At 35.1% G+C, this 22765-nt stretch overlaps 1 protein-coding gene across 5 annotated transcripts; it reads left to right on the top strand.

Moving 5' to 3' along the window:
• Positions 1–6190: 6190 nt before the first annotated feature.
• ETAA1 (ETAA1 activator of ATR kinase) lies at positions 6191–22264 on the top strand. 5 transcript variants are annotated; one of them, XM_058683889.1, is made up of 6 exons: positions 6191–6559; positions 7709–7837; positions 8106–8182; positions 12054–12166; positions 12420–14455; positions 20312–22264. In XM_058683889.1, exons 1-6 carry the CDS (start codon positions 6337–6339, stop codon positions 20428–20430), a joined length of 2697 nt encoding a protein of 898 aa, XP_058539872.1. In that variant the 5' UTR covers positions 6191–6336; the 3' UTR covers positions 20431–22264. The 5 variants fall into 5 exon arrangements, with proteins under 5 accessions (XP_058539872.1, XP_058539873.1, XP_058539874.1 ...); XM_058683890.1 differs by having other exon boundaries at positions 6436–7079; XM_058683891.1 differs by having other exon boundaries at positions 6450–6559; positions 7713–7837.
• Positions 22265–22765: the final 501 nt, after the last annotated feature.

Below are 22765 nucleotides of genomic sequence, written 5' to 3'. Positions count from 1 at the left end.
GCTAGCCTTCCCAGCAACTTTCTAATTTCTCAGCCCTAGGAAAATGCCCCAGGCTCTCCCTTCCTTTAACATTTACAGCTTGGTTTCATTTTTAATCCTGTAACATACAGAGTAGGACTCTCTAGGTCCAGTTCTGAGCTCAATCACTGAATTGGGAGGCTTAAAATTGATGAAAGCTTAGACAAATAGGTAATAATGCAGATAAGCTGAAGGAACTGAGATTTACTTAAACTCACTGAGAGAGGAGAATGAGAGGTAAGAATATCAGTGATGTACTATAGCCAGCTGATCTTAGCTCTTAAGAGCTGATTATTAAATTTTTAGGAATTATGCTAGCTAATTGTTAAACACAGCCATTAATCAAAAGTAAATTCTATAATCTTACGTATTACAAACAAAAGGAATACAAAGGGACACAAGGAAACTTTTGGAGAGATGGATATATTCATTACCTTGATTGTGGTGAAGATTGCAAAATGGAAGTATGTAAGGTACTGTAGGGTGATTACCAAAACATTCCAAATCTTGTTTATTTCCTTATGAAATTTTATGTAAGATTTACAGGAACCCATTCTTAGTACTTAAACCCTTCATTTTTCTCATGGTAGCTGTTCTTACATAGACAGTGGTGGAAATTCAGAATCGCTTTTTCAGAGAATGGAAGCATGAATTCTGCTGATCAGTGATACTTTGTCTTGTGCCACTGAAAGTTCACCTGGTGACTATTGCTTCATGATGGCACAGTTGGAAACCTCTCCAACCTAGTGAATAGCTCACTTGTAGGAGCTAAGAAAGCAAGTGGCATAATTGATTCAAAGTTGGAGGCCAGCAAGGAAAGGGGATTGGCGGGTTGAGAAGGTAAGGAAATTGTGGAAAGCTTTAAAACAGAGGTTGAAACATCATCCTGGAGTATGGGTTGGAAAGGCAAGCAAATACAGTCTATATTTTCTACACTTTTAAGTCTTTTTAACAATAGTGAGCCAAGAGATGTAAAAATATAAAAATAAAAACAAAGTGATTTCAGATGACAGTGCCCACTATAATTTGTCTCAGATTCAGATGAATCACTAAAATATTTTAGCTCCCAACTCCATCTTTAAATGGGATTCTGTTACATTCTGTTTTGAACTTTTCAAAATAATATTCCTTTAACTTATTATAAAAAGTTGCCTAAATCTTTTATAATTAAGCATGATTTTGCCAAAGTTTACAGCAACCATCTTGTCCTTGAAAATAGTTTTGGTATCGTGCTTTGCAAACAGCATTTAAAGTAAATGTATTTAGCAGCTGGCATTTCTGTGTTCCCAATTCGTGCCTTCTAATAAAAACTCAGAAACAATTAGACTGTTAACTGTTGATCCCAAGCTTTGTTTTAGTTCAGCTTTTGTGGATCTAAGGAATACAGACTAACTGGCTAACTAGCTAGCTCAAGGAAAGGAAGTTCACTGTATGGGCCTGTTTTGAAAAAGAAAAGGACTGGAATTACAATAGAACCTGGCTTTGGGACACTGGGGCTGAATGTTCAGTTTCCAAGTATCTGGAGTCTACATATTCATTGCAGTGGTCCTGTCAGATAACACTGCCCCTTTTTCCTATTCCACTATCTATGGGCTTTCTCATAGTTTGTGCAGCCCCACCATGGTTTTGTACAAGGTCCTCTAACAAATTCTTAACTTCAAATCTCCGAGAAATATGATTGTCTCAATGTATTTTGGGGGATAGTCAGAGGTGGAGAGCCAGCCTATGGATTCGTTCCCAAAATCAAGTGCCCACTCTAGTCGGGTCAGTTTTACCTGATGGGGACCACCTGGTGGAACTAAATGCAGCAGAAGCTCTTGATGAAGCAGTTCCCTCAGAAGAAGGATGGGCATGGTAGGTGATTTTAATTACAATTGCTAGTAGGTCAGGACTGAGGAAAAATAAGCCCCATATGTACCCAGGCTCATTTGGGGGTATATTTTAGAAACATAGCAACTAGAATGTAAAGAAAATTCTCTACTCGTTTTGTGGTCTGTTCAGATTCTTCCAGTTGTATCTGATATTTTCTGAGCTGGGGTAGGGCTCTACACACACACTGTGCTACATAATAGCACACTATGATTTTTATTATTTTTTTTTCTTGATGCAAAGACTTCTCACAATTAGCCATCCATCCAGCAGATAGTTATCATTGTGATATAAGTGACAAGGCAATTACTCCACATAGACTCTTATTTTTTAATAATCACTGCCAAGCTTATGGATAATTCCTGCAAGTAAACAAGTTAAGAGTTCAACTTTGGTTTATTAAAAAGTTTTTAGTTGTATTCAACCTTACTTATATGTGCATCATATTCAAATGCCTCGAAATGCTAAGTTTGGGCATGTTTAATCATATTGCATTCAAACGTCTAGGAGAATTATCTTTTATTTTTTAAAACCTTTTTATCAAGTCGTTAATTGTACTGTACTTATTTCAAGAGCTATATTTAGGAAGTACATTTAATTTGAACTACATTTAGAACTGTAACAGATTGTGTGAATTAAGTAACTTCCAAGCTAAAACTTATGAGAGCTTCCTACCACATAATGACTACAATCACAGCCATCTTGGGCATGCTAAGGCAACAACACATGTCTGTTTTTCAGGCTCCAGTTGTTTCTTTTTACAAGGGTTACTTGGGCACAATAGAATTTGGACAGTTATGGGCAATTATTCATTGTTATTCTATTTACAGTATTAATATGCTTTAAAGGATTACCACATGGTTATTACTCCTATAGGCAATATTAAATTCTTCAAACTCTTTTAATTATTTTCTAAGTGTGAGTTGGATATTTTTCTGATAAATCAAGTCTTTTAGATAGTTATGATGCCATCTATTTAATTAAGTGTTGTACGAACATGAACTTTTTTTTTTTTCTGCTTCTGGGATTCTTGGCCAGTTGATAGGTAGGTAGGAGAGATTCCCAAGAGAAATCACTATTCCTACTAATTTAAACAATTGGAGTTTCAAGTTAATGTGAATTTTAAGAGATGTAACCTTCCAAGCAGTCATATCCAGGTATAAATACATAAAACTAAATAATGGTTTTAAAATATGGATACTAAAAACAATCATGGCAAGGGAAATGTTAGTAGAGTGTCAAGGACTGAGGAAAAAGAATGGAAATACTTGATCACAATGGTTTATGTAATTGCTAGAACTGAACCTCAGATTTAGTTCTAGGATTTCTGTCAGTCAAACTGAAGAATGAAAAGAGAGTAAATTACAAAGAAGAAATGCATTTCAGTTCCCGGGTGGAAACAAAGATTTTTGCCTCACATTAAGTTTTAAAAAAATATTTTTATTGATAACATATACACACAAGAGTACACAGAACAACATATTCAGCTCAATAAATTATCACAAAATCACAATTAGAATAAGACAACAAAGCCAACACACCAGATCATCCATGCCCCCCATTCTCTTCTGATCCTTGTCCCTTCTCCCCTCCCCAAAGTAACCTTTATCCTGACTTTCATGGTAATTGCTTCCTTGATTGCTCTTTATAATTTTAACACATAAACTTACATCCCTAATAATACCTTACCTATTTACATTTGTGTAAATAGAATTATATAGTATTCTTGGGAAGGAAGAGCCTGGGAGTTTGGCCTCTTTCGCTCAACTTTATGAGATTTTCCACATTGTTGCAAGGCGTTGTAATTCTTCTTTTGAGTTGCTGTGCACCATTTTGTTGAGCAAATATAGCTCAATATATTTACCCACTGTACTCTTGAAGGGCATTTGGTTGGCTTCCAGTATGAGGTAATTTTGAAATTTTACTGCTAAAAACACTTTTCTAAAATGTATCTTGATGCACAGTCCATGTATTCCCATTGGTTATATTTCTAGGGGTGGGATTTCTAGACCACAAACTGTTTTCCAAAGTTGTTGTACTAAAATACTGTCTCCAGCAGTACGTGACAGTTCCCACTGGTTGGGTCCACAGGCTCTGGGTCCTGCACAGGCTGCAATCAAGGCGCTGGCTAGTGCTATAGTCTCTTCTCTGGTTCCCTTCCTTGACACCACCACTATTGACAGTTTTCTTGATTTTAACCATTCTGATGGGTGTTGAGGAATATCATGTTAGGGTTTTAATTTTTCATTTTCCTCATTACAAATGAGGTTGAGCACCTTTATACAACTTTGTTGATCACTGAGATTTTCTTTGGGAGAGCAGGCTAAAGTATCTGACCTGTTTTTCTTATTGGTGGTCAATCATTTTCTCAGTGATTTATATCAGTTCTTCATATATTTTACATATGGGCCCTAATTTGGCATCTGGTAAATATCTTCTTCCAATCTGTGCCTTGCCTTTCATTCCCTAATGTTGTCTTCTGATAGACTGAAGTTCTCCAGTTATCAATTTAATGTAATCAAAATTATACATATATATTTTCTTTATAATTGGTGACATTTTTCTTTAATTTAAAGATCATTCCTGTCATTAAGACAATTTATATCATCTCCTAGAACACTAATTATTTTATCTTCTACAATTAAATATATAATCACCTTGCACACGATTTGGAGTATGGTTTGAGGTAGAGGCTAAGTTTCTTTTTTTTCCCCCAAGTGAATATCAAATCACCCAAGCACTATTTATTATCAAAAAGTCCTCGTCCCACTGCTTGGAAGTGTCATCTTTGTCTTAAATCTAGTGTCCATTTATGTAAAGGTCTGTTTCTGAGCCATCTATCCTGTTTCTTTCATGTTTGCCTCTCCTTTCACCATTGCCACAATGTCTTAATTACCATAACTTTATAGGTCTTGATACAGGGTACTTATCCAACTTTATTAATCTTCAAGGGACCTTCAAGAATTTCTTGGATTTTTTTTTTTAAGTTTCTTGGGTATTTTTGGTGCTTTGCATTTCCATGCATTTTAAAATAAACTTGTCATATTACACACTCACACACACCCATATCCACAAACCTACACACATACACCCATAGCAATTTTGAATGGATTTGCATAGAATCAATTTGGGAAGAACTGACATAACAATATTGAGTCTCACAATCCATGAATATGGTGTAATCCTCCATTCATAGTTGACCCTTGAACAACATGGGTTTGAACTGTGCAGGTCCACTCATATAGTTTTTTGTTTTTGTTTTTTTATAAAGACATTACTATAATGTATTTTCCTTATCATTTTCTTAATACTGCTTTCTTTTCTACAGCTTACTTTATTGTAATACAGTACATAATACAAATAACATACAAAATATGTGTTAATCAGCTTCATGTTATTGAAAGGCGTCTAATCAACAGCAGGCTAATACAAGTTTGGGAGGAACCAAATGTTACAGTAAATTTTCAACTGTGCAGGGGTCAGCACCCCTAACATTTGTCATACTCAAGGGTCAACTGTAGTTAGGTCATCAATTTCTTTCAAAAATATTTCATAATTCTCTGTAGGGGTGTTGCAATTTTGGTTAAATTTATTTTTAGTTATTTGATATTTTGTATGCTATTAGAAATCACAGTTCTTTAAAAATCAATGTTATGCTTGTTCCCAATATATTCAATCATAACCGATCTTTGAATATTTACTTCGTACCTGCAATTCCGTTACATTAATTTACAAATTTAATAATTTTCCTACAGTTTTTGGATTTTTCTTTCTTTTTTAACGTTTATTTATTTTTGAGAGACAGAGAGAGAGCATGAGCGGCGGAGGGGCAGAGAGCGAGGGAGACAAGCTAAAGTAGGCTCCAAGCTCTCAGCTGTCAGCACAGAGACCGGCAAGGGGCTCGAACTTACAGACCCAGAGATCATGACCTGAGCCGAAGACAGATGCTTAACCGACTGAGCCACCCAGACACCCCAGTTTTTGGATTTTTCTAAGAACATATCACCTATAAAAAAAATAGCTTAATTTTTCCTTCCTAATTACCTCTTCTTTAAAATAATAAAACCCACAATAATCTAAATCTGAGTAATGTGTAATTCCTGTCATCAATTCAGTAAAGAGATGCCAGTAGACTCCATTTCCTTTCCACCTCACAGGCGCTCACACTGCGACCAGATCACTGCCCCTTTTACAATCACTTCCAATCCCAGGAGACCTAGCAGAGCCTAGCGGTCTTGGAGGCGGGCTGCGGAAGCGCCCAGCCCACGCACCCTGACCGCTCCACCCCGCGCTCGGACGCAGCCAATCAGCGGCCGCCTCTTACGAGCGCCCCATCGGCCAAAATGGCGGCGGCCGTTGGCGCGGAGACCCGCTTGTAGTTTCATTGCTTTACTCCTCCCGTTACAAAATGTGAAAGGAGGAGCGGCTGGCGGAGGGGGGTTATAGGCAATGAGTCGGCGAAGGAAACATGGGGACAGCCCTGGCCTGAAGAGCACGCCGCCCAAAGCGGCGGCGGCTGAGGAATGCAGCTCGGTGGTCGAGCCAGGGAAGAGGCGGCTGAGGTCGGCCCGCGGCTCAGGGCTCTGCAGGGCCGGAGAGAGGTCTCCCCGGCCCGTGCCACAACAAGAGCAGCCTCCAGCAGCCGCTTCGTGCAGTAAAAGTAACCCCGAGGGTGAGACGTCGGCAACGCGGCCTCTCCGGGCTTGTGCGCTGCAGCCCCACAGCCCGCTTGCCAAGGAGAAACCTGGGGTGCGGGTGGGGGTGGAGTCTGAAGTGTTTCCTTTCTCTGGGCTTCTCCCCTCGTGAATCCGAAAGGAACACGACGCCACTACCCCCGAGTTTGAGCTCTGCCCCGTTCGGTTTGACCACTCCCTTGCCGCCGCTACAGAAATAGGTCCTGTGATTTACCTGTTTGAGGAAGGGCGGCTATTTCTAGGCTGCTCCTCCAGTCAGTGGCAGAGTGAGGAGAGCTATCGGATAGACTTGCTGCCTTCACCTTGCTCCCAGGAGACTTATTCCCCTCCCCACTTAAACTTTTGCCCTGACTTGCTTAAGTGGAGGGGTCATATGAAAAGCCGTATCTATCCCTTGCCTCAAAGCTTTGGTGATGTCTCACCTCATTACGAATAAGCCGGAAGTTCCTGTGTATGCTGGCCCTCAAAGTAGGAAACTAAGGGCCCCCGAATATTCTTGTCAGTTGTTGGTGTTCCATTTTTTAAGGATTTCTAATAAATCCTGGTAGGCACTGCACTTCCAACAAATGCTCTTACAGTGTGTTCTTAAAAGTCGGCTTTTGTTACCTTGTCTTTAGTTTACTCTCATAAAGCAGTTTTGGAAAGAACAACAACATTTCTTTGTAGAAATGTAAAAGTGTAACTAGACAAAACTAACCAAGAAATGGGTCGTTAAAGCTTTTTAAAGTAATTGGTGTAAGTAGGATAGAGTTGATGAAAGAGGGCTAAACAGACTTTTACTGCTGGGAGCCGTTTGGTTTTTGAAATATATCTATAAATTATAGGTGGTTCCCAAAGCCTCCCAAGTTCCAGTGGTAATGAATGAAGTGATTAGATCATACACTGTTATACATTCATAGAGCTACTAGTCTGTCTTAAAATACTTGCTATTTACAATGTCAAATTTGTCAAGTATTACAAGGATTTTTATGTGAAATATTTCAGTTGTGGTTAGAGTAATATCTCAGGGAGAAAATTTTATAATTGTACCATAAAAAGTAATCTAAGGGATATTTGACATTGGGGTATTATGAAGTAAAGTGATGCTTTGCAATGCAACAATTGTTTTTTAATCTTATTTTACTTAGAAAGGTATGAAACACCAAAGAGAGTGCTGAAAATGGATTTATTGTCATCTACCTTCAGTTCTCCTAATGATCCAGATGGACAGAATGATATCTTTTGGGATCAAAATTCTCCAATGACAAAACAGTTAGGTAATTTATTATTAATTAGCATTTTTATCTGGGTAAATATTTGGTAAATGATTAGGATTTAACTATAGAATTTCAGTCAGGTAGTAGCAGGAACTTTTATACAACAGAAGTTTTTTGAGAATCTTCTGTGATTGTTATGATATGCTTGTGATGTCAGTGCACAGTGATCTAAGCCATGCTAATTAAAATTGTTTTCTAAGAAGTGACTGCTGTTTTTAAAAATTAAGTTTTTTGTTTACAGTTTATAGAAATGCTTTTGTTTCTTTAGGTAAAGGAAGAAGAAAACAGATTTACACTACTGATAGTGATGAAATCTCACATATTGTTAATCGTATTGCTCCTCAGGTAAATATCACTAGGTTTGTAGTTTATTTAAAAACCGTGAAAATTATGCTACTAGGCCCACATATAGTTCACTTGGATGAGAAAAATTTGGTCTTTTACAGTTCTTCTGAAAATAGAGCAGTAAAGGTTACTTTTACCTTTTCTACTACTGAAATGTAGGTTTTGAAAAAAGGGACATAATGTATAATTGGTAATATATATTTTCCTAAGAATGTATCTTACTTTAATTTTTTTAGTGATGAAATTCGACTAGAGCTTTGCGTTTATTTTTTTTATAATTTTTTTTTAACTTTTATTCAGTTTTGAGAGAGAGTCAGAGTGTGAGTGGGGGAGGGGCAGAGAGCGAGGGAGACACAGAATCTGAAACAGGCTCCAGGCTCTGAGCTGTCAGCACAGAACCTGATGCGGGGCTTGAACTCACAAACCGTGATATCATGACCTGAAGTCAGACACCCAACCGACTGAGCCACCCAGGTGCCCCTGTGCTTATTTTAATGTTGTTCAACCATATATGGCCTCATTTTTAAAGTTACTAAAATAATAGAATCAAAAAATAAAAATTTAAACTTTTAAGTTTTTTGTGAGTGGTATTTGTTTACGGTCTACAGCCTACTTTTTCCCCATTAAAATTGCTCTTCTTAATACTTGTGGACTAATAAGATCATTGAGCAACATTCATAAAAGTGGAAAGAACACTAGATTTGGAGTCAGTTCTGAGTCCACCTCCTAAACTGAGTGACCATATGCAAATCACTTAAGTTCTCAGAACTTCATTCAGATATAAACTAGAATTAGTACTTGTCTTGCCCTCTCCATTGGACTATTAGGAGGAATAAATTAGTTAAAAATTCTTTGTAAACTAAAGAGCACTATAAATGTAAGGTTGTGTTATAGTTTATGATAGTTATTTGCTATCATAGAATCATCTTCAAAAGTTTCTTTCTCTTTGTTTCAGTTCCTGTACTGCTTGAATGAAATAGAAATACAAGTTTAGGGGCGTCTGGGTGGCTCAGTTGGTTAAGCTAAGCTTCTGATTCTTAGTTTTGGCTCAGGTCATGATCTTGTGCTTATGGGATCAAGCCCTGCATGGCGTTCTGCTGACTGCATGGAGTCTGCTTGGGTTCTCTCTCCCTCTCTCTGCCCCTGCCCTGCTCACGCTTTATCTCTTTCTCAAAGTAAATAAACTTTAAAAAAAAGAAAGAAAGAAATATAAAGTTTAAGTCAACCTCTGTTTTGATCCTCCCTCTCTCTTTTTCTTATTTAACAATATTTAAGTCTAGAAAACATTTTAGTTTGGGATTTTTTTCTTTGACATACCCTTATCAAGGGTTTATTGTTTATGGTAAACAATAGATGGCACTGGCCCAAACTGTGGTTACAAGGAATCACCGTCATCCAGGTGAAGGAGACAGGAAATAAAGTTTTCTTTAGTGGCTATAAAACATCTGAAATTACAGTTAGCACAGTCAAAACAACTATGTTGCTACTAGCTCTGCATTCCATGTTTGGCATGTCATAGAAATTCATTTTACATATGGTTCAGTAGTTAAATAGCTTTTATGCCACGATACTATTTACTTCATAAGTTAACAATAGATCTTCATTAGTTGTGGGTTTCACATGAAAGAAGCATATAAAATGTGTTTGGGCTGGCCAGCTTAAATTGTGATAAAAAGGTAGTTGAGTAAATTACTGGACCCTTTACCTAAGTGGGCTGGAAATAATAGCTCACATAAAGAAGTGGCAACAATATGCAAGTCATAACTTGTATATAAGAAAAAATACAGTGAAATTAGTTGCTTTTAAATGTTACTTTTTTCAACTAAGCACTTTTAAAGGCTATAGATATTTGGTAGTATCAAGGTCTTTTAAAAAGACTGACATGTTCTCATAATGACATAGTCATGCTTTTTATTTTTAGGTGAGTTACCCCCTCAAATAGTTATTTAAGTCACCTTGGTATTTTCAGAGGTGACATTTTTTTAAAATATGCACTTCCGTATTCAGTGGATAATCATTTCACTTTCTTCAGGGATACTTTTCATATGGTGTTTGTTTGGAGATGTATATTTTTTCATCATTTTTATACAACTACACACTGTAAATAGGAGTAAATGAAGTAATATGTTCAGATACCTTATAGCACCTGGATTGTAGTTGGAAATCAATGAATTATGCAATTATTATTAAAGACATTTTAAAAATATAATTAATATAAAAACATACAAGGGCCCTTGTATACATAAAATTGGACATATAAAGCTGTCCTACCTTTATTCTCTAAAAAAGTCAATTAATTTTAAAATACTTGGTAAATGGACAAAGTGCCCATAATTAAATCATTAAGAATGTTATTTTCCCTAAATTCAAGGTTGTTGAAGCAAAAGTGGAAATATATAGAGTCTAAAAGTAAACTTACTGATTTACTGGAGTATTTTGTGAAACTAAAATCTACTAGGTTCAAGTGGACATCTAACAAAACTGCTAAACTGCTTGTTGATTGAGGATTTTAAAGTATCAAGTTGTAGGGATCTTTTCACCTAAACCTAGCAAATAAATGTAAACTGATATATTCTTTATGCCTAGCATTTTGTTAGATGCTGAACTATAATAATCATAAGATCATTCCATGCCTTCAAGTATCCTATAATCTAGTGATAAGATTATTTTTACCTTGTGTGATATTATGTTCATTCTGAGTACTGTGTTCATTCTAAGTACAAAAATAGAGTAGAAAATGGTTAACCTAGGGGCGCCTGGGTGGCTCAGTTGGTTAAGCGTCCGACTTTGGCTCAGGTCACGATCTTGTGGTCCGCGAGTTCGAGCCCTGCATTGGGCTCTGGGCTGATGGCTCAGAGCTTGGAGCCTGCTTCCGATTCTGTGTTTCCCTCTCTCTATGCCCCTCCCCCGTTCATGCTGTGTCTCTCTCTGTCTCAAAAATAAACGTTAAAAAAAAATTAAAAAAAAAAAAAAGAAAATGGTTAACCTATTTGATTTGTTGGTTTGGTTTGTAACTAATGAATAAACTCATTTTCTAATTTTTTGCTTGATCAGATGACTGAAAGACATAGCAAAAATATCCAGGATTAAAATGGCTTTTTCCTATCCATCATAGTGGTCAAACTTCTCTTTCTCCTTTCTCTACTTATTTTTGTTCTTATTCCTACCTTATTCTTAGCATTAGTTCTAACCTTGCACTTTCTAACTCATTTGTGAGTTAGTGCAGTCCTGTTGACCTGAATTCTAAGTGTTCCCAATTCAGGTCAACATGGATTGTCCAACTTTAGATAAAGATTATGATGGGGATAGTGAAAATATGGAGAATCAGGTGATATAGAAAGAATTCCATATGAATCTCTATTCTTAGGAAGTCAGTTTTCTTTTGATAATAACTATGCCTTTGCCATTAAATATGCACTTGTTAAATTCTTAGAACTTAATTTTTTTTGAAAATAAGGAAATACAAATTCTGAATATTTTCATTTCCTGAAACATAAATGGATCACTTCTTGCAACTTGTTATTGCCATCCTCCAACTTCTCATTGTTCTGTGCTTGTTTAGTAAACTATCACCTTACCACAGTTTATTGCTTTAGGAAGATGATTCAATGTAGTTATTCTTTCTTTCTTTCTTTCTTTCTTTCTTTCTTTCTTTCTTTCTTTCTTTCTCTTTTCTTTTTTTCTTTTCTTCCTTCCTTTCCCTTTCTTTCCCTTTCTTTCTTTCTTTTTCTTTTCTTTTTTTCTTCCTTCCTTTCCCTTTCTTTCTTTTCTTTCTCTCCCTTTCCCTCTCCCTCCTATCCCTCCCTCTCCCTCCCCCTCCTTCCCTTCTTTCCTTCCTTTGTAAACATATCTCTTTTCCCTTCTGCCAAAGGATGAAAAACCAACAACAAACTCCATGCTAGGCATGTGGATTGGTGCTTCTGCTATTCCTTGTACTCCTAGTGTAGCAAAAGGCAAATCAAGAGCAAAAATCAGCTGCACAAAGTAAGTTCAAACTTTTCAGCTTTTCTGACATGCAGTGGAGTAAATATATTTAATAATACTCTGCTTTGATTTTGTAAATCTATTAAAATACTTATAAATTACTTTTTTCAGTTTTGACATGTAAAACTTTAGACTTAAAATAATTGTGTTGAAATTTTGAGTTTTAATATATTAAAATATGTTTGATAACAACTGAATATTTATAATGATTCTTAGAAGCTTTCTTAATTATGACTTTTTAAATGTTTAATAGGTTGAAAACACAAAATCAAGAGGAAGAACTTATGAAATTGGCTAAGCAATTTGATAAAAATATGGAAGAGCTAGATGTGATTCAAGAGCAAAAGAAGAGAAATCATGATTTTATCCAGACAATTTCAGAAGCAGAGACTTTCAGTAATTATAAAGATAATGTACAGATGCAGTTATTACATGATATAGTTCCAGAAATAGATAATGCTATAATGAAGAACCCAATGGAAGAAAACACCAAAATGTCTGTGATAAATGATCAAAATAGCAGTCAGAAGCCATTTGACCAAAATGCTGAAGCAGCCTTTAATGCCATTTTTGATGGCTCTACTCAGAAATGTAGTGGACAGTTCAGCCAAGATCTGTCAGATGCTTTTTTGAACACAAGTAATACTACCTTTGGAAAGAAAAGTGCTTTGAAAAAGGAGAAAATCATTACTAATGAAACTCTGGTCACTGAAAAACTGCCAGATAAAACCCCAGGATCACTTTCTTGTCAAGTAGATACTCTTGGAATGACAAATCCATGTGTGACTTCTTACACTGAGAAGCCAGAAGCTTTTAATAAACACCTTGATGCATTTCCTACCAGTGATTTTGAGGATGATTGGGAAAACTTACTAAATAATGAACCTTTTGTTATGCAAAATGTCAAAATGTATGAACTTTCCCCAGCTCCTAAAACAGCCCAGATTGCTGATCAAAAGAGTATTTATAACTTTAACAATAAGTGTGATAAACATAAGTCAAGAATGAATACAAGCCTAGGTGCCAGGTTAAGGGATTCAAAAATTGTACAAGATCTCCCTTCAAAGACACATAACAAGGAATTAATAGATTCTGGAAAATACAGTTTTTCACTAAATCCAAATGATGAACCAAACAAATTGCCATCCAGTGGATATATAATGAAACTTGAGAAATCTTTCAATAAAATTGTTCAAGACTGTTCAGTTGCATCTAATCTGACAAAAGTAAAAGAAGATATGCATACTAAATTTACTTCTAATGTAAATACTTTTGAAAAGTCTACTTTGAACACAGGATATTCTAATGAACAAGAAAATAAGTCCATTTTTAATCAGTCTTTTAAAGCACCTGCTAATATAAATCCTTTTGGCTCTGCAACTTTGGGCAATGAAACCAGTGTTTATAATACAAATCAGACTAATGCATCAAAGTTAGGTTCTTTCTTTGATGACTGGAATGATCCATCATTTGCCAATGAAATTGTTAAAGCATGCCATCAATTAGAGAATACCTGGGAAGCAGATGATGTAGATGATGATTTATTATACCAAGCATGTGATGATATTGAAAGACTAACTCAGCAACAAGACATTAGAAAGGGCAGCAAGATACCAGAAAGTACACTTGAGATCAATAATAGTTCCAAACATGGAGCCAAAAACATATTTACTACATCTAAACAAGAAAGTCAGTTGGTGCAATCAAAACATTTGAATCTCAGCAGCATTTCAGGGCACACATCTTTCACAAATAGCTCACAATTAAATAAACCAGTGAAGATGGATAAACGGGAAATCTGTGGAAATTCTCCAAGTTTTTTAGGTGCTACAACAAATTTGACAATATACTCCAAGAACTCAAATTGTCATATCAATAATCTGCATTTCTCCTGGAATAACACTGATGTTCCAATACAAGTGAAAAGTCCACAGTCAGTTCTTACGGGAAGTTCAAGTTTGAATGTGAGTTCAGATTATAGGAATACAGAAACTGCTACTTATAAGAAGAAATTAAGTACTCAGCATCTGTCCCATAGGAGCACAAGAGATGGAGATCAAAGTGGCCTTAACAGAACAGTTGGATTTCCTAAGTATACATTTACAAAGATGAAAAATTCTCAAATTCTTTCCCAGTTTAATCAAAATTGTCTACCAGGAAGTATTTCTGATACCAAAATTACACAGGGTTTGGAGAAAAATAAAACTCCTGTCCACTCGTTTTGTGGGAGGGCTATTCAACAACAGTGTTTGGTGAAACGTTCTGAATCTTTGAAACAACCTTCAAAAGGTATGTATAAAGTAGTTTGAAAATTATCACCTGGGAAAGTAGCTAACCTAGTTATTTGTTGTATCGAATTTGTGTAACATGTAAGATTAAAAAAGTATGACATTTAACTAGAATTCTTAAAGTGACTCTTAGGAATAATTATGCTGTAATATACAAAGAGGAGTGATTTATGTTTTCAAAAGACTGCATCAGATTCTTTCCCAGCTTCTAATTCAGTGACTAGCATATAGTAGGTATTCAATAAATATTTGTTGAATGTTTTCTGAATTATTTACTAGGAAATTGTACTTTTAGATCTATTTCCAAGAGATTATGTTTACTAAATATCTCATTGTTTTAAAACTTCATTCATACTCCTATGTTTAGCAGAACATTGAGGTGAGCAATATTTGAAAATTCAGAGCATTCTAATTAAACACATTTGCTGTGATGGTTAGAATTGCAGTTTGCTTACTCAGTACAGCCTGTCTGTCATCTTTGATTTTTCTGATTCCTCTCCCACAATTCTATCAAGTTGCATTGTTTCTATCTCAGAAAAATACATCTTAAAATTGTCCATTTTCCTCACTCAACCTCTACTACCCTTATCCAAGCTAACATTTCTTGACTAGATTCCTGCAGTTCTTTTATCTGTCTCTTTTCAACTCTAGTCTCCAAACAGTAGAATAATCTTTTAAAAACAAATAGGCAAACATGGCATTCTTGTGCTTAACCACAGCCTTCAATGATGGCCATCATCTTTCAAATAATATTCCAACTTTACACTGATCTACAAGGCCCTGGATTATCACTCCTTGCCTGCCTACCTTCTTTTTTACCTCACCTACTAAGTAAGTTTCAGTTACATTAGCTGTCTTTTCAGTTCTCAAACAGCATAGTTTCTTTCCTAGTTCAGGAGCTCTGACTATGCTGTTCCCAACTAAAACTATTTCTTCCTGATGTTTGTCTCCCCTTCTCCCCACCCCCATCCGTCTTTTGGTTGGTGCTTTTTTATCCTTAGGTCTCAGTTTAAGTATGACCTTCTCACAGAGACCTTCCTTGAACAATCTATAGGTCTTTTCCTTGTCATTTTCCATCATCTCTCTTATTTCTTTTATCACAGTTTGCAATTAAGTATTGATTATTGTCTGTCTTATCTGTGAATACCTAGACCTACCACAGCATCTCCCACATAGAAGATGTTTAGTAAGTATCTGAATGAATATCATGTAATATTATGTGAAAAATCTGTTATTCACTGATACTGTAATCTTTTTTAAAAGGCACTGTATCTGGCATAACTACTTGTACTTTTTAATGTCCAGTTCTTTCTCACAGCCTTACATTTTTACAGATGCTATTTCCTTCACCGAAACATAGTACCCCCACATGCATATGCCAAATCTGCCTGGCCATTTTCCATTTGTCCTTTAAAACACAGTATGTTTTTATTCAGCTCAATAATTTAGGTTCACTTTCTCTGGGTTTCTCCAATACCCAGCTTTAACTTCTGTTATAGCATTTACTATGCTAGCTTGTAATTACAGATTTTTTTAATCAGTCTCCCTCACTTTGGGCTAATATTAGGATTTTTATGTATTATGTAGATCAATGCTAATAAGGTGAGGGAGATTTTATCTTCTTTTAACATTACATCATTGTTTTCTGTTTAGATTCTAGATGGTGCTTTTGTTGGCATTACTGCTCAACTTTCCTATTTAAGTGATCTTTTTTTTTTTTTTTACTCGTAACAGTAATATGCTCGTTGTTTAAGAAGAAAGAAAGCAGAGTAAATTAATTTGAAGTGAAAAATTAAATTCTCAGTTTCTCTTTTTGCACAGCCATGCCTCAGGAAAACCATAGCTAACAGTTTAGAATATATCATTTAACATTTTCTCTGCATATAAAAATGTCCGTGTGTGTGTGTGTTTGTATGTATGCCTATACATCTATCAGATGGAATTATATGCTATGTACCTACTATTTGGCAACTTCACTTAACATAGCTATCTTTTCCAGTTTTGTTTTTTTGTGTTTTTTTTTGTAATGTTTATTTATTTTTGAGAGAGAGAGAGAGAGACAGAGTGCAATTTGGTGAAGGGCAAAGGGGCAGAGAAGGAGACACAGAATCTGAAGCAGGCTCCAGGCTCTGAGCTGTCAGCACAGAGCCCAACGCAGGGCTCAAACCCATGTACCGTGAGATCATGACCTGAGCCGAAGTCGGATGCTTAACTGACTGAGCCACCCAGGCGCCCCTCTTTTCCAGTTCTATGTATAGTTTTGCTTCAGTCCTTTTAATGACTGTATAGTATGTCATTATATGGACGTACCTTGATTTATTTAACTGCCTCTCTATTGACAGGAAGTTCAGTTTGGTTGCATTTTTTACATTACAAACAATACTCCAGTGAATATACTTCTACATAAATTTCTGCATGCTCCTGTGATTGTATCTGTTAATTACTGAAAAATTGATGTAAGAATGTTTTGAAGTTTAGTGGATGTCATTAAATCTTCCCAAAAAGTTTCATCAATTTATATTCTTATCAACACCAACAATTAATATTTCCCTATATTATAGCCTAGATATTTTGAAACTTTAAAAATTGTCGTTAATCTATAATTTTTATTTTTATTTAAATAAATCATTTAAATAATTTAAGTTTATATTTAAGTAAATGTATTTAGTTGGACCAAACTCTCAACATGAAATTATGTAAATACAGTTATAATTATGTTAAAGAGTACTAGAGATCTTTCTGGAATATTTGAGTTTTCCCAAAACTATCTACTACCTTATCTGCATATTTTATGAGTGGATAATCTGCCTTTCAGTTTATCTTATCAATTTTTTTAAGTTTACTGATAGTACCTAATCTTCTAATTAACATTAATCTTCTATTTTCTATTGTTTCCACTTTATTTATTTATTTATTTTTTTTTTTTTAATTTTTTTTTTTTTAATGTTTTTAATTTATTTTTGGGACAGACAGAGACAGAGCATGAACGGGGGAGGGGCAGAGAGAGAGGGAGACACAGAATTGGAAACAGGCTCCAGGCTCCGAGCCATCAGCCCAGAGCCTGACGCGGGGCTCGAACTCACGGACCGCGAGATCGTGACCTGGCTGAAGTCGGACGCTTAACCGACTGCGCCACCCAGGCGCCCCTGTTTCCACTTTATTTTACTTTGTTTTGTAGCAAGCTACTTTCTAGAGAACATCTTTGAAACAAAACCCATTTAACCCTTGTTTTAAGGCAGGGTTTGGTAAACCATGGCCCATCCACATCCAGCCCAGAGCCTGTTTTTATGCAGCCAGCATGCTAAGATGTTTTTCACATTTTAAATAGTTGAGAAAATCAAGAGAAAAGTAGTATTTCATGACCTTTGAAAATTACATAGAATTCAGATTTCATTGTCCATAAACTAAGTTTTGTTTGAACACAGTCACATCATTTATATTGTCCATGGCTGTTTTCATGCTACAATAACAGAGCTGAAGAGTTGCAACAAGAGACCATATGACCTTCAGAGGTTAATATATTAACTTTCTGGCCCTTTACAGAATTTTTTTTTTTTCTTCCTGATTTCTGCCTTATAATAAAGATTAAGAAGAGCCACTCTTAGGGCGCCTGGGTGGCTCAGTCGGTTGAGTGTCAGACTTAGGCTCAAGCCCTGCATCAGGCTGTGTGCTGTTTCAGAATCTGTGTCTCCTCTCTCTGCCCTTGATCATGGTCTGTATCTCTCTCTCAAAAATAAACCAACATTTAAAAAAAAAAAAAAAAGCCACTCTTGCTTTGTACCTTGAAATAGTTTGAAACTTTGCCATGTATGTTTATTGCAGAATGAGCTAAAGGAAGGGCTGATGAGAGAAAAGGGTGACTCTCTCTAAATCAAATTTTCATGGTGTGACTTTATATCATTTGAAATTATTTTTCCAAGAATTTCACCATGTTAGTTGTAAACCCAGTTTTAGGGAGCTATGTTCTTTTCTGCTGTCGTGGATTATTAATCTGTTTTCCTTCCAAACTTGTGGTCAATTGAATGCAACTGTGTATGTGTGAATTCTGAGTTTCTTGTATTTCTCAGCTTTGAGACTAAAATATTAGATGATTAGTCAAGCTAATTATAAAGTATCTTGTAGCATCTTTCTATAGGGAGAAATAGCTACAAATCTGTGAGGTAATAAGTTTAGGAAATAAGTCATCAGAGTCATCTAGGGAGTTTATCTGAAATATTTCTCTCTTACCCTGAATACCCTCTCCCATTTCCAATTATACCAAGAAAGGAAGGGGAGACAGATAATCTATTTTGGACAAATAATCTCCCTTAGGTAATAAGAGAAATATCTTAGAACAAATTCTAAACCTGTGTCTAGATGTTAGTGTAAATATTTCTCTGCCAACAGTACTACAGATTGTTATTCTATGAGAGACAGATTTTACAACATAAACAGTTTTACCAATACAAGGTTGCTTAAATATGATGGTCTTAATTTTCAAACATCATTTAAATGAGAAAATATGTTTGCTAATTTCAAAGTTTGATTCTTATTAGCATTACATAGATAATCTAATATTTTAGCTCAAAGTGACTTAACTCTGGAATTAAATTCATTTTATTAGAACTCAGTATTTTGGCAGAGGTAGAATTGGATGTTACTAAAATCAAACTTAATTTTATTTTCATTTACTTAATTTAAAACACATTGTTTATTTTATAGTACATTTACCTAAAGTATACTAAAAGCATACTAAAATATGCTGCATAGGAATGTCAGAATGCTTCACATTTTTATATATTAAAAAGACATTCGAATTGAAGTTTTCATTCAGATATTAATGCTCTTTGAAATAATCTTTTTAAAATATTTTTAATGTTTATTTACTAGAGAGAAAGAGAGATAGTGAGCATGACTGGGGGAGGGGCAGACAGAGAAAGGGGGAAAGAGGATCAGAAGCCAGCTCTGTGCTGACAGCAGAGAGCCCTATGCAGGGCTCAAACTCACAAACTGAACCATGAGATCATAACTTGAGCCAAAGTTGGACATTCAACCAACTGAGCCACTCACGTGCCCCTGAAATAATTTTCTAATGTTTATATAAAATGTGTCCTCCAAATAAAAACATCTGACAGTGAATTATATATTTATTGACATGATAGATTTCACTGGATCACTCTAAAACATTTTTTCCTGAATGGCTAAAATGAAAATCTTAGAGCTCTCTAGAGGAAAAAAAATTAGCATGAATATTGATACAGCTTATAGTAAATGTATACTATTTAAGGTGTTGGTATTTGAATTCATTATATTTTGACTACCTTTCTGTTGAAGTTTATATATTACATCTAAAATCCCAGGTTTTGGGGATACCTGGGTGGCTCAGTATGTTATTAGGCATTGGACTTCGGCTCAGGTCATGATCTCATGGTTCACAAGTTCGAGCCCTGCATCAGGCTCTGTGCTGTCCCCCTCTCGTAATCTGTCTTTCTCTTTCTCAAAAATAAATAAAACATTAAGACAATTAAAAAGTAAAATAAAATTCTAGTTCTTAAAAAATACTCATTTGTCAATTATGTAAATTAGATTTTATTCATAAGAATTATATGCTGGGAAGTCAAAATGTACAGTTTTAATCAAATGAATTTTATCACACTGTGAAAGGTGTATAAAATAGGAACGGATTGATCAGTACTTGATTTTCTTTTGGCCTAGAACACTGTATCTGTACATCAAATATCGTATTTAGTAGTTTAGTGTGATTTAATAGTTATACCAATGTGGCAAGTCTGGACGATAAAAATAAAAAATTAAAACTCATGTTCAAGATGACTGTGTAGTCTATAAAAGTAATATCTATATTTTGTTTAATTTTTAGAGGAAGAAGAGAAAAATAAAAAATATTCTCCTGAAGAAATTCAAAGAAAAAGACAAGAAGCACTGGTTCGAAGAATGGCCAAAGCACAGGCATCATCTGTAAAGGCAGCTCCCACTTAACTTGATTTCTTTTATGAAATATTATTTGGAAGACCTAACAAAGACAGTTAATAACTATCTATGATAGGGAATATTCTTTCTTGATTTCTCTGTGAGAAATTTAATGCTGAGTTATAAAGCATGGACTTCTATTTTATTTAATAAATCAGTGTTTGCAGTGGTTAATGAAACCTTTCCTTGAAGAGGTATGTGAAAGTAATTGCATATACATTTTAGAAATTCAGGAAAGTTAGTAATTATGGTATAAAATTATACCGAATAAAGGAGTTATTTTTTCAAATATTGTGGATCATCCAAAAATAGGTAATTTGCTAATTTTTTTATTGTAATAACTTCCTAATACAAAGCTTCATCTTACTAAGAAATGAGACTTTAAAAAAATTTTTTTTAATGTTTATTTTTGAGAGACAGAGTGCGAGCAGGAGAGGGGCAGAGAGAGAGGGAGATAACAGTCTGAAGCAAGCTCCAGGCTCTGAGCTGTCAGCACAGAGCCTACTGTGGGGCTTGAACTCCCAAATTGCAAGATCATTACCTGAGCCAAAGTCGAATATTTAACCAACTGAGCCACCTAGGCTCTAGAGACTTTTTTTTTTTTAGTCTTACTTTCAGTAACTGTTTCTTAAAGGTTTTATAGATTTCTGAATCTTAAAAATACTTCCATTTTCTTAGAAACGTGATTGGTGGGAAATAAAGGACTTCGATTTATTTGTAAGGAAATTGCTATTTTCAATTCCTAGTCTGAAATAGATTTTAATTTTAATTTTCTAAAACATGATGCATTTTGGAAAGCTTCCACTAATTTTAGGGAAAATGCTGATTTAAGAAGTTTAGAAAAAAAGAAAGTAGACTGGCTAAGTTATATAGCAATATTAACATTAGAATTGTCAGAAACTTTAGATGTCATCTGGTCCAGCTTCTTTATTGTATGGGTGAGAAATGGATACTGTTCTGAAAGTCACAAGGCAAGTTAAAGCTGTTCTGTGATTAGAATGATTGCTATCATTCTAATGAATACCTAGACAATTATGCCAATTGCTACAGAGTATTAATCAGTATTTAAAATAACTTGTTTGTAGGAGCATTAATTATTTCATAGTATAAAACTAAAAAAATAGTAACAAAAAGTACATTAAGGTCTGTTTAATAATCTCATTGTTTCTTGTATTAAAGAATTTTATCATTCCATGATATAAAAATGAGAATCTTTCTCTTTTCAGTTTTCCTACAACTATTAAATTTTCCTTTGATTAAATTTTCTGACTTTTACCAATTTGTTTTTCTCTATTACTCTGTTGTTTCTATTTGCCTGTCTAAAATTCTCTAAACTAGAATTGAAAATCTCAGCGGAAGTCATAAGGGCAGTAAGAATGCTTTATGTATCCTAAATGGCTTTAGGAGACCTGATGAAAGTTATAGATGTGAAACACTTATTAGTATGTTCACCACTACTCTGGTGTCTTAGAGCTATATGATACTATCAATATAATTAATGCATTTTAAGGTATTGCTATATAGAGATATACCACTTCAAAAATTGTATATTCATGTATATAGTGAAATAACATATTCTAGGTAACCTTTATTATTTGTCCAAAAATATATAATAAAGACCCTAAATAAATATAGGTAAATTTTCTATGTAAGAAATGATGAACTGAGATTTCTTTATTTTTTCTAAAGTGGCTTCACTGTGTTCTTACTATGCTTTGGATATCTCTTCCTTTGTTTAAGTTCTTCCCTTCCTGCCTTTGCTTCCTCTATAGCCCATGCCTTTAGCCAATTCTGTCCCTTCTTTAAGACTCAGCCTAATAAATCTCAGTTTCTTTGAAACTCATACCTGACCATTCTCACTGAAATTGATTTCTTTCTGATGATGGTGGTAACATTTCTTAGATGTTTCATGGGGGCAATCCTGTAATGTCATATATGTTATTCAGGTGTATATGTGTCCTGGTTTGTGGATTTTCTTCCTAGTGTTGCCATATTTTCACACAGCCTATACTGCCATTTACTGAATAGTTTTCTTAAAGGGATGACTTTTTAAAAGGAAACTTTACTTATGGCTGGTAGGTGGAATAGTAAATGGCCCAGCACATTTCAACCTGAACATGATTGGTTTTCTAGGGTTACTCCTGTTCAAATTCTCCTTTCCTATCCTGATTCTTCTCTTAGCTATTGTTGGAAATAGTGGAGTCAGTGGCCCTTCAGTGAGCACACAGAGGGCTGCGTAGTTTCTCTGGCTTGGCTCTTTCCAATCTCTATGAAATCTGTTTCCACACAAAGAAAGGGCAATTGGTAGGCCTGGCAGCTCTATTCCAGCTCAAGGTCGGCTCAG

This window comes from Neofelis nebulosa, chromosome 9, assembly GCF_028018385.1.
Source record: "Neofelis nebulosa isolate mNeoNeb1 chromosome 9, mNeoNeb1.pri, whole genome shotgun sequence".
NCBI classification, from domain to species: Eukaryota; Metazoa; Chordata; class Mammalia; order Carnivora; family Felidae; genus Neofelis; species Neofelis nebulosa.
This window is presented reverse-complemented; position numbering and strand designations above follow the sequence as displayed.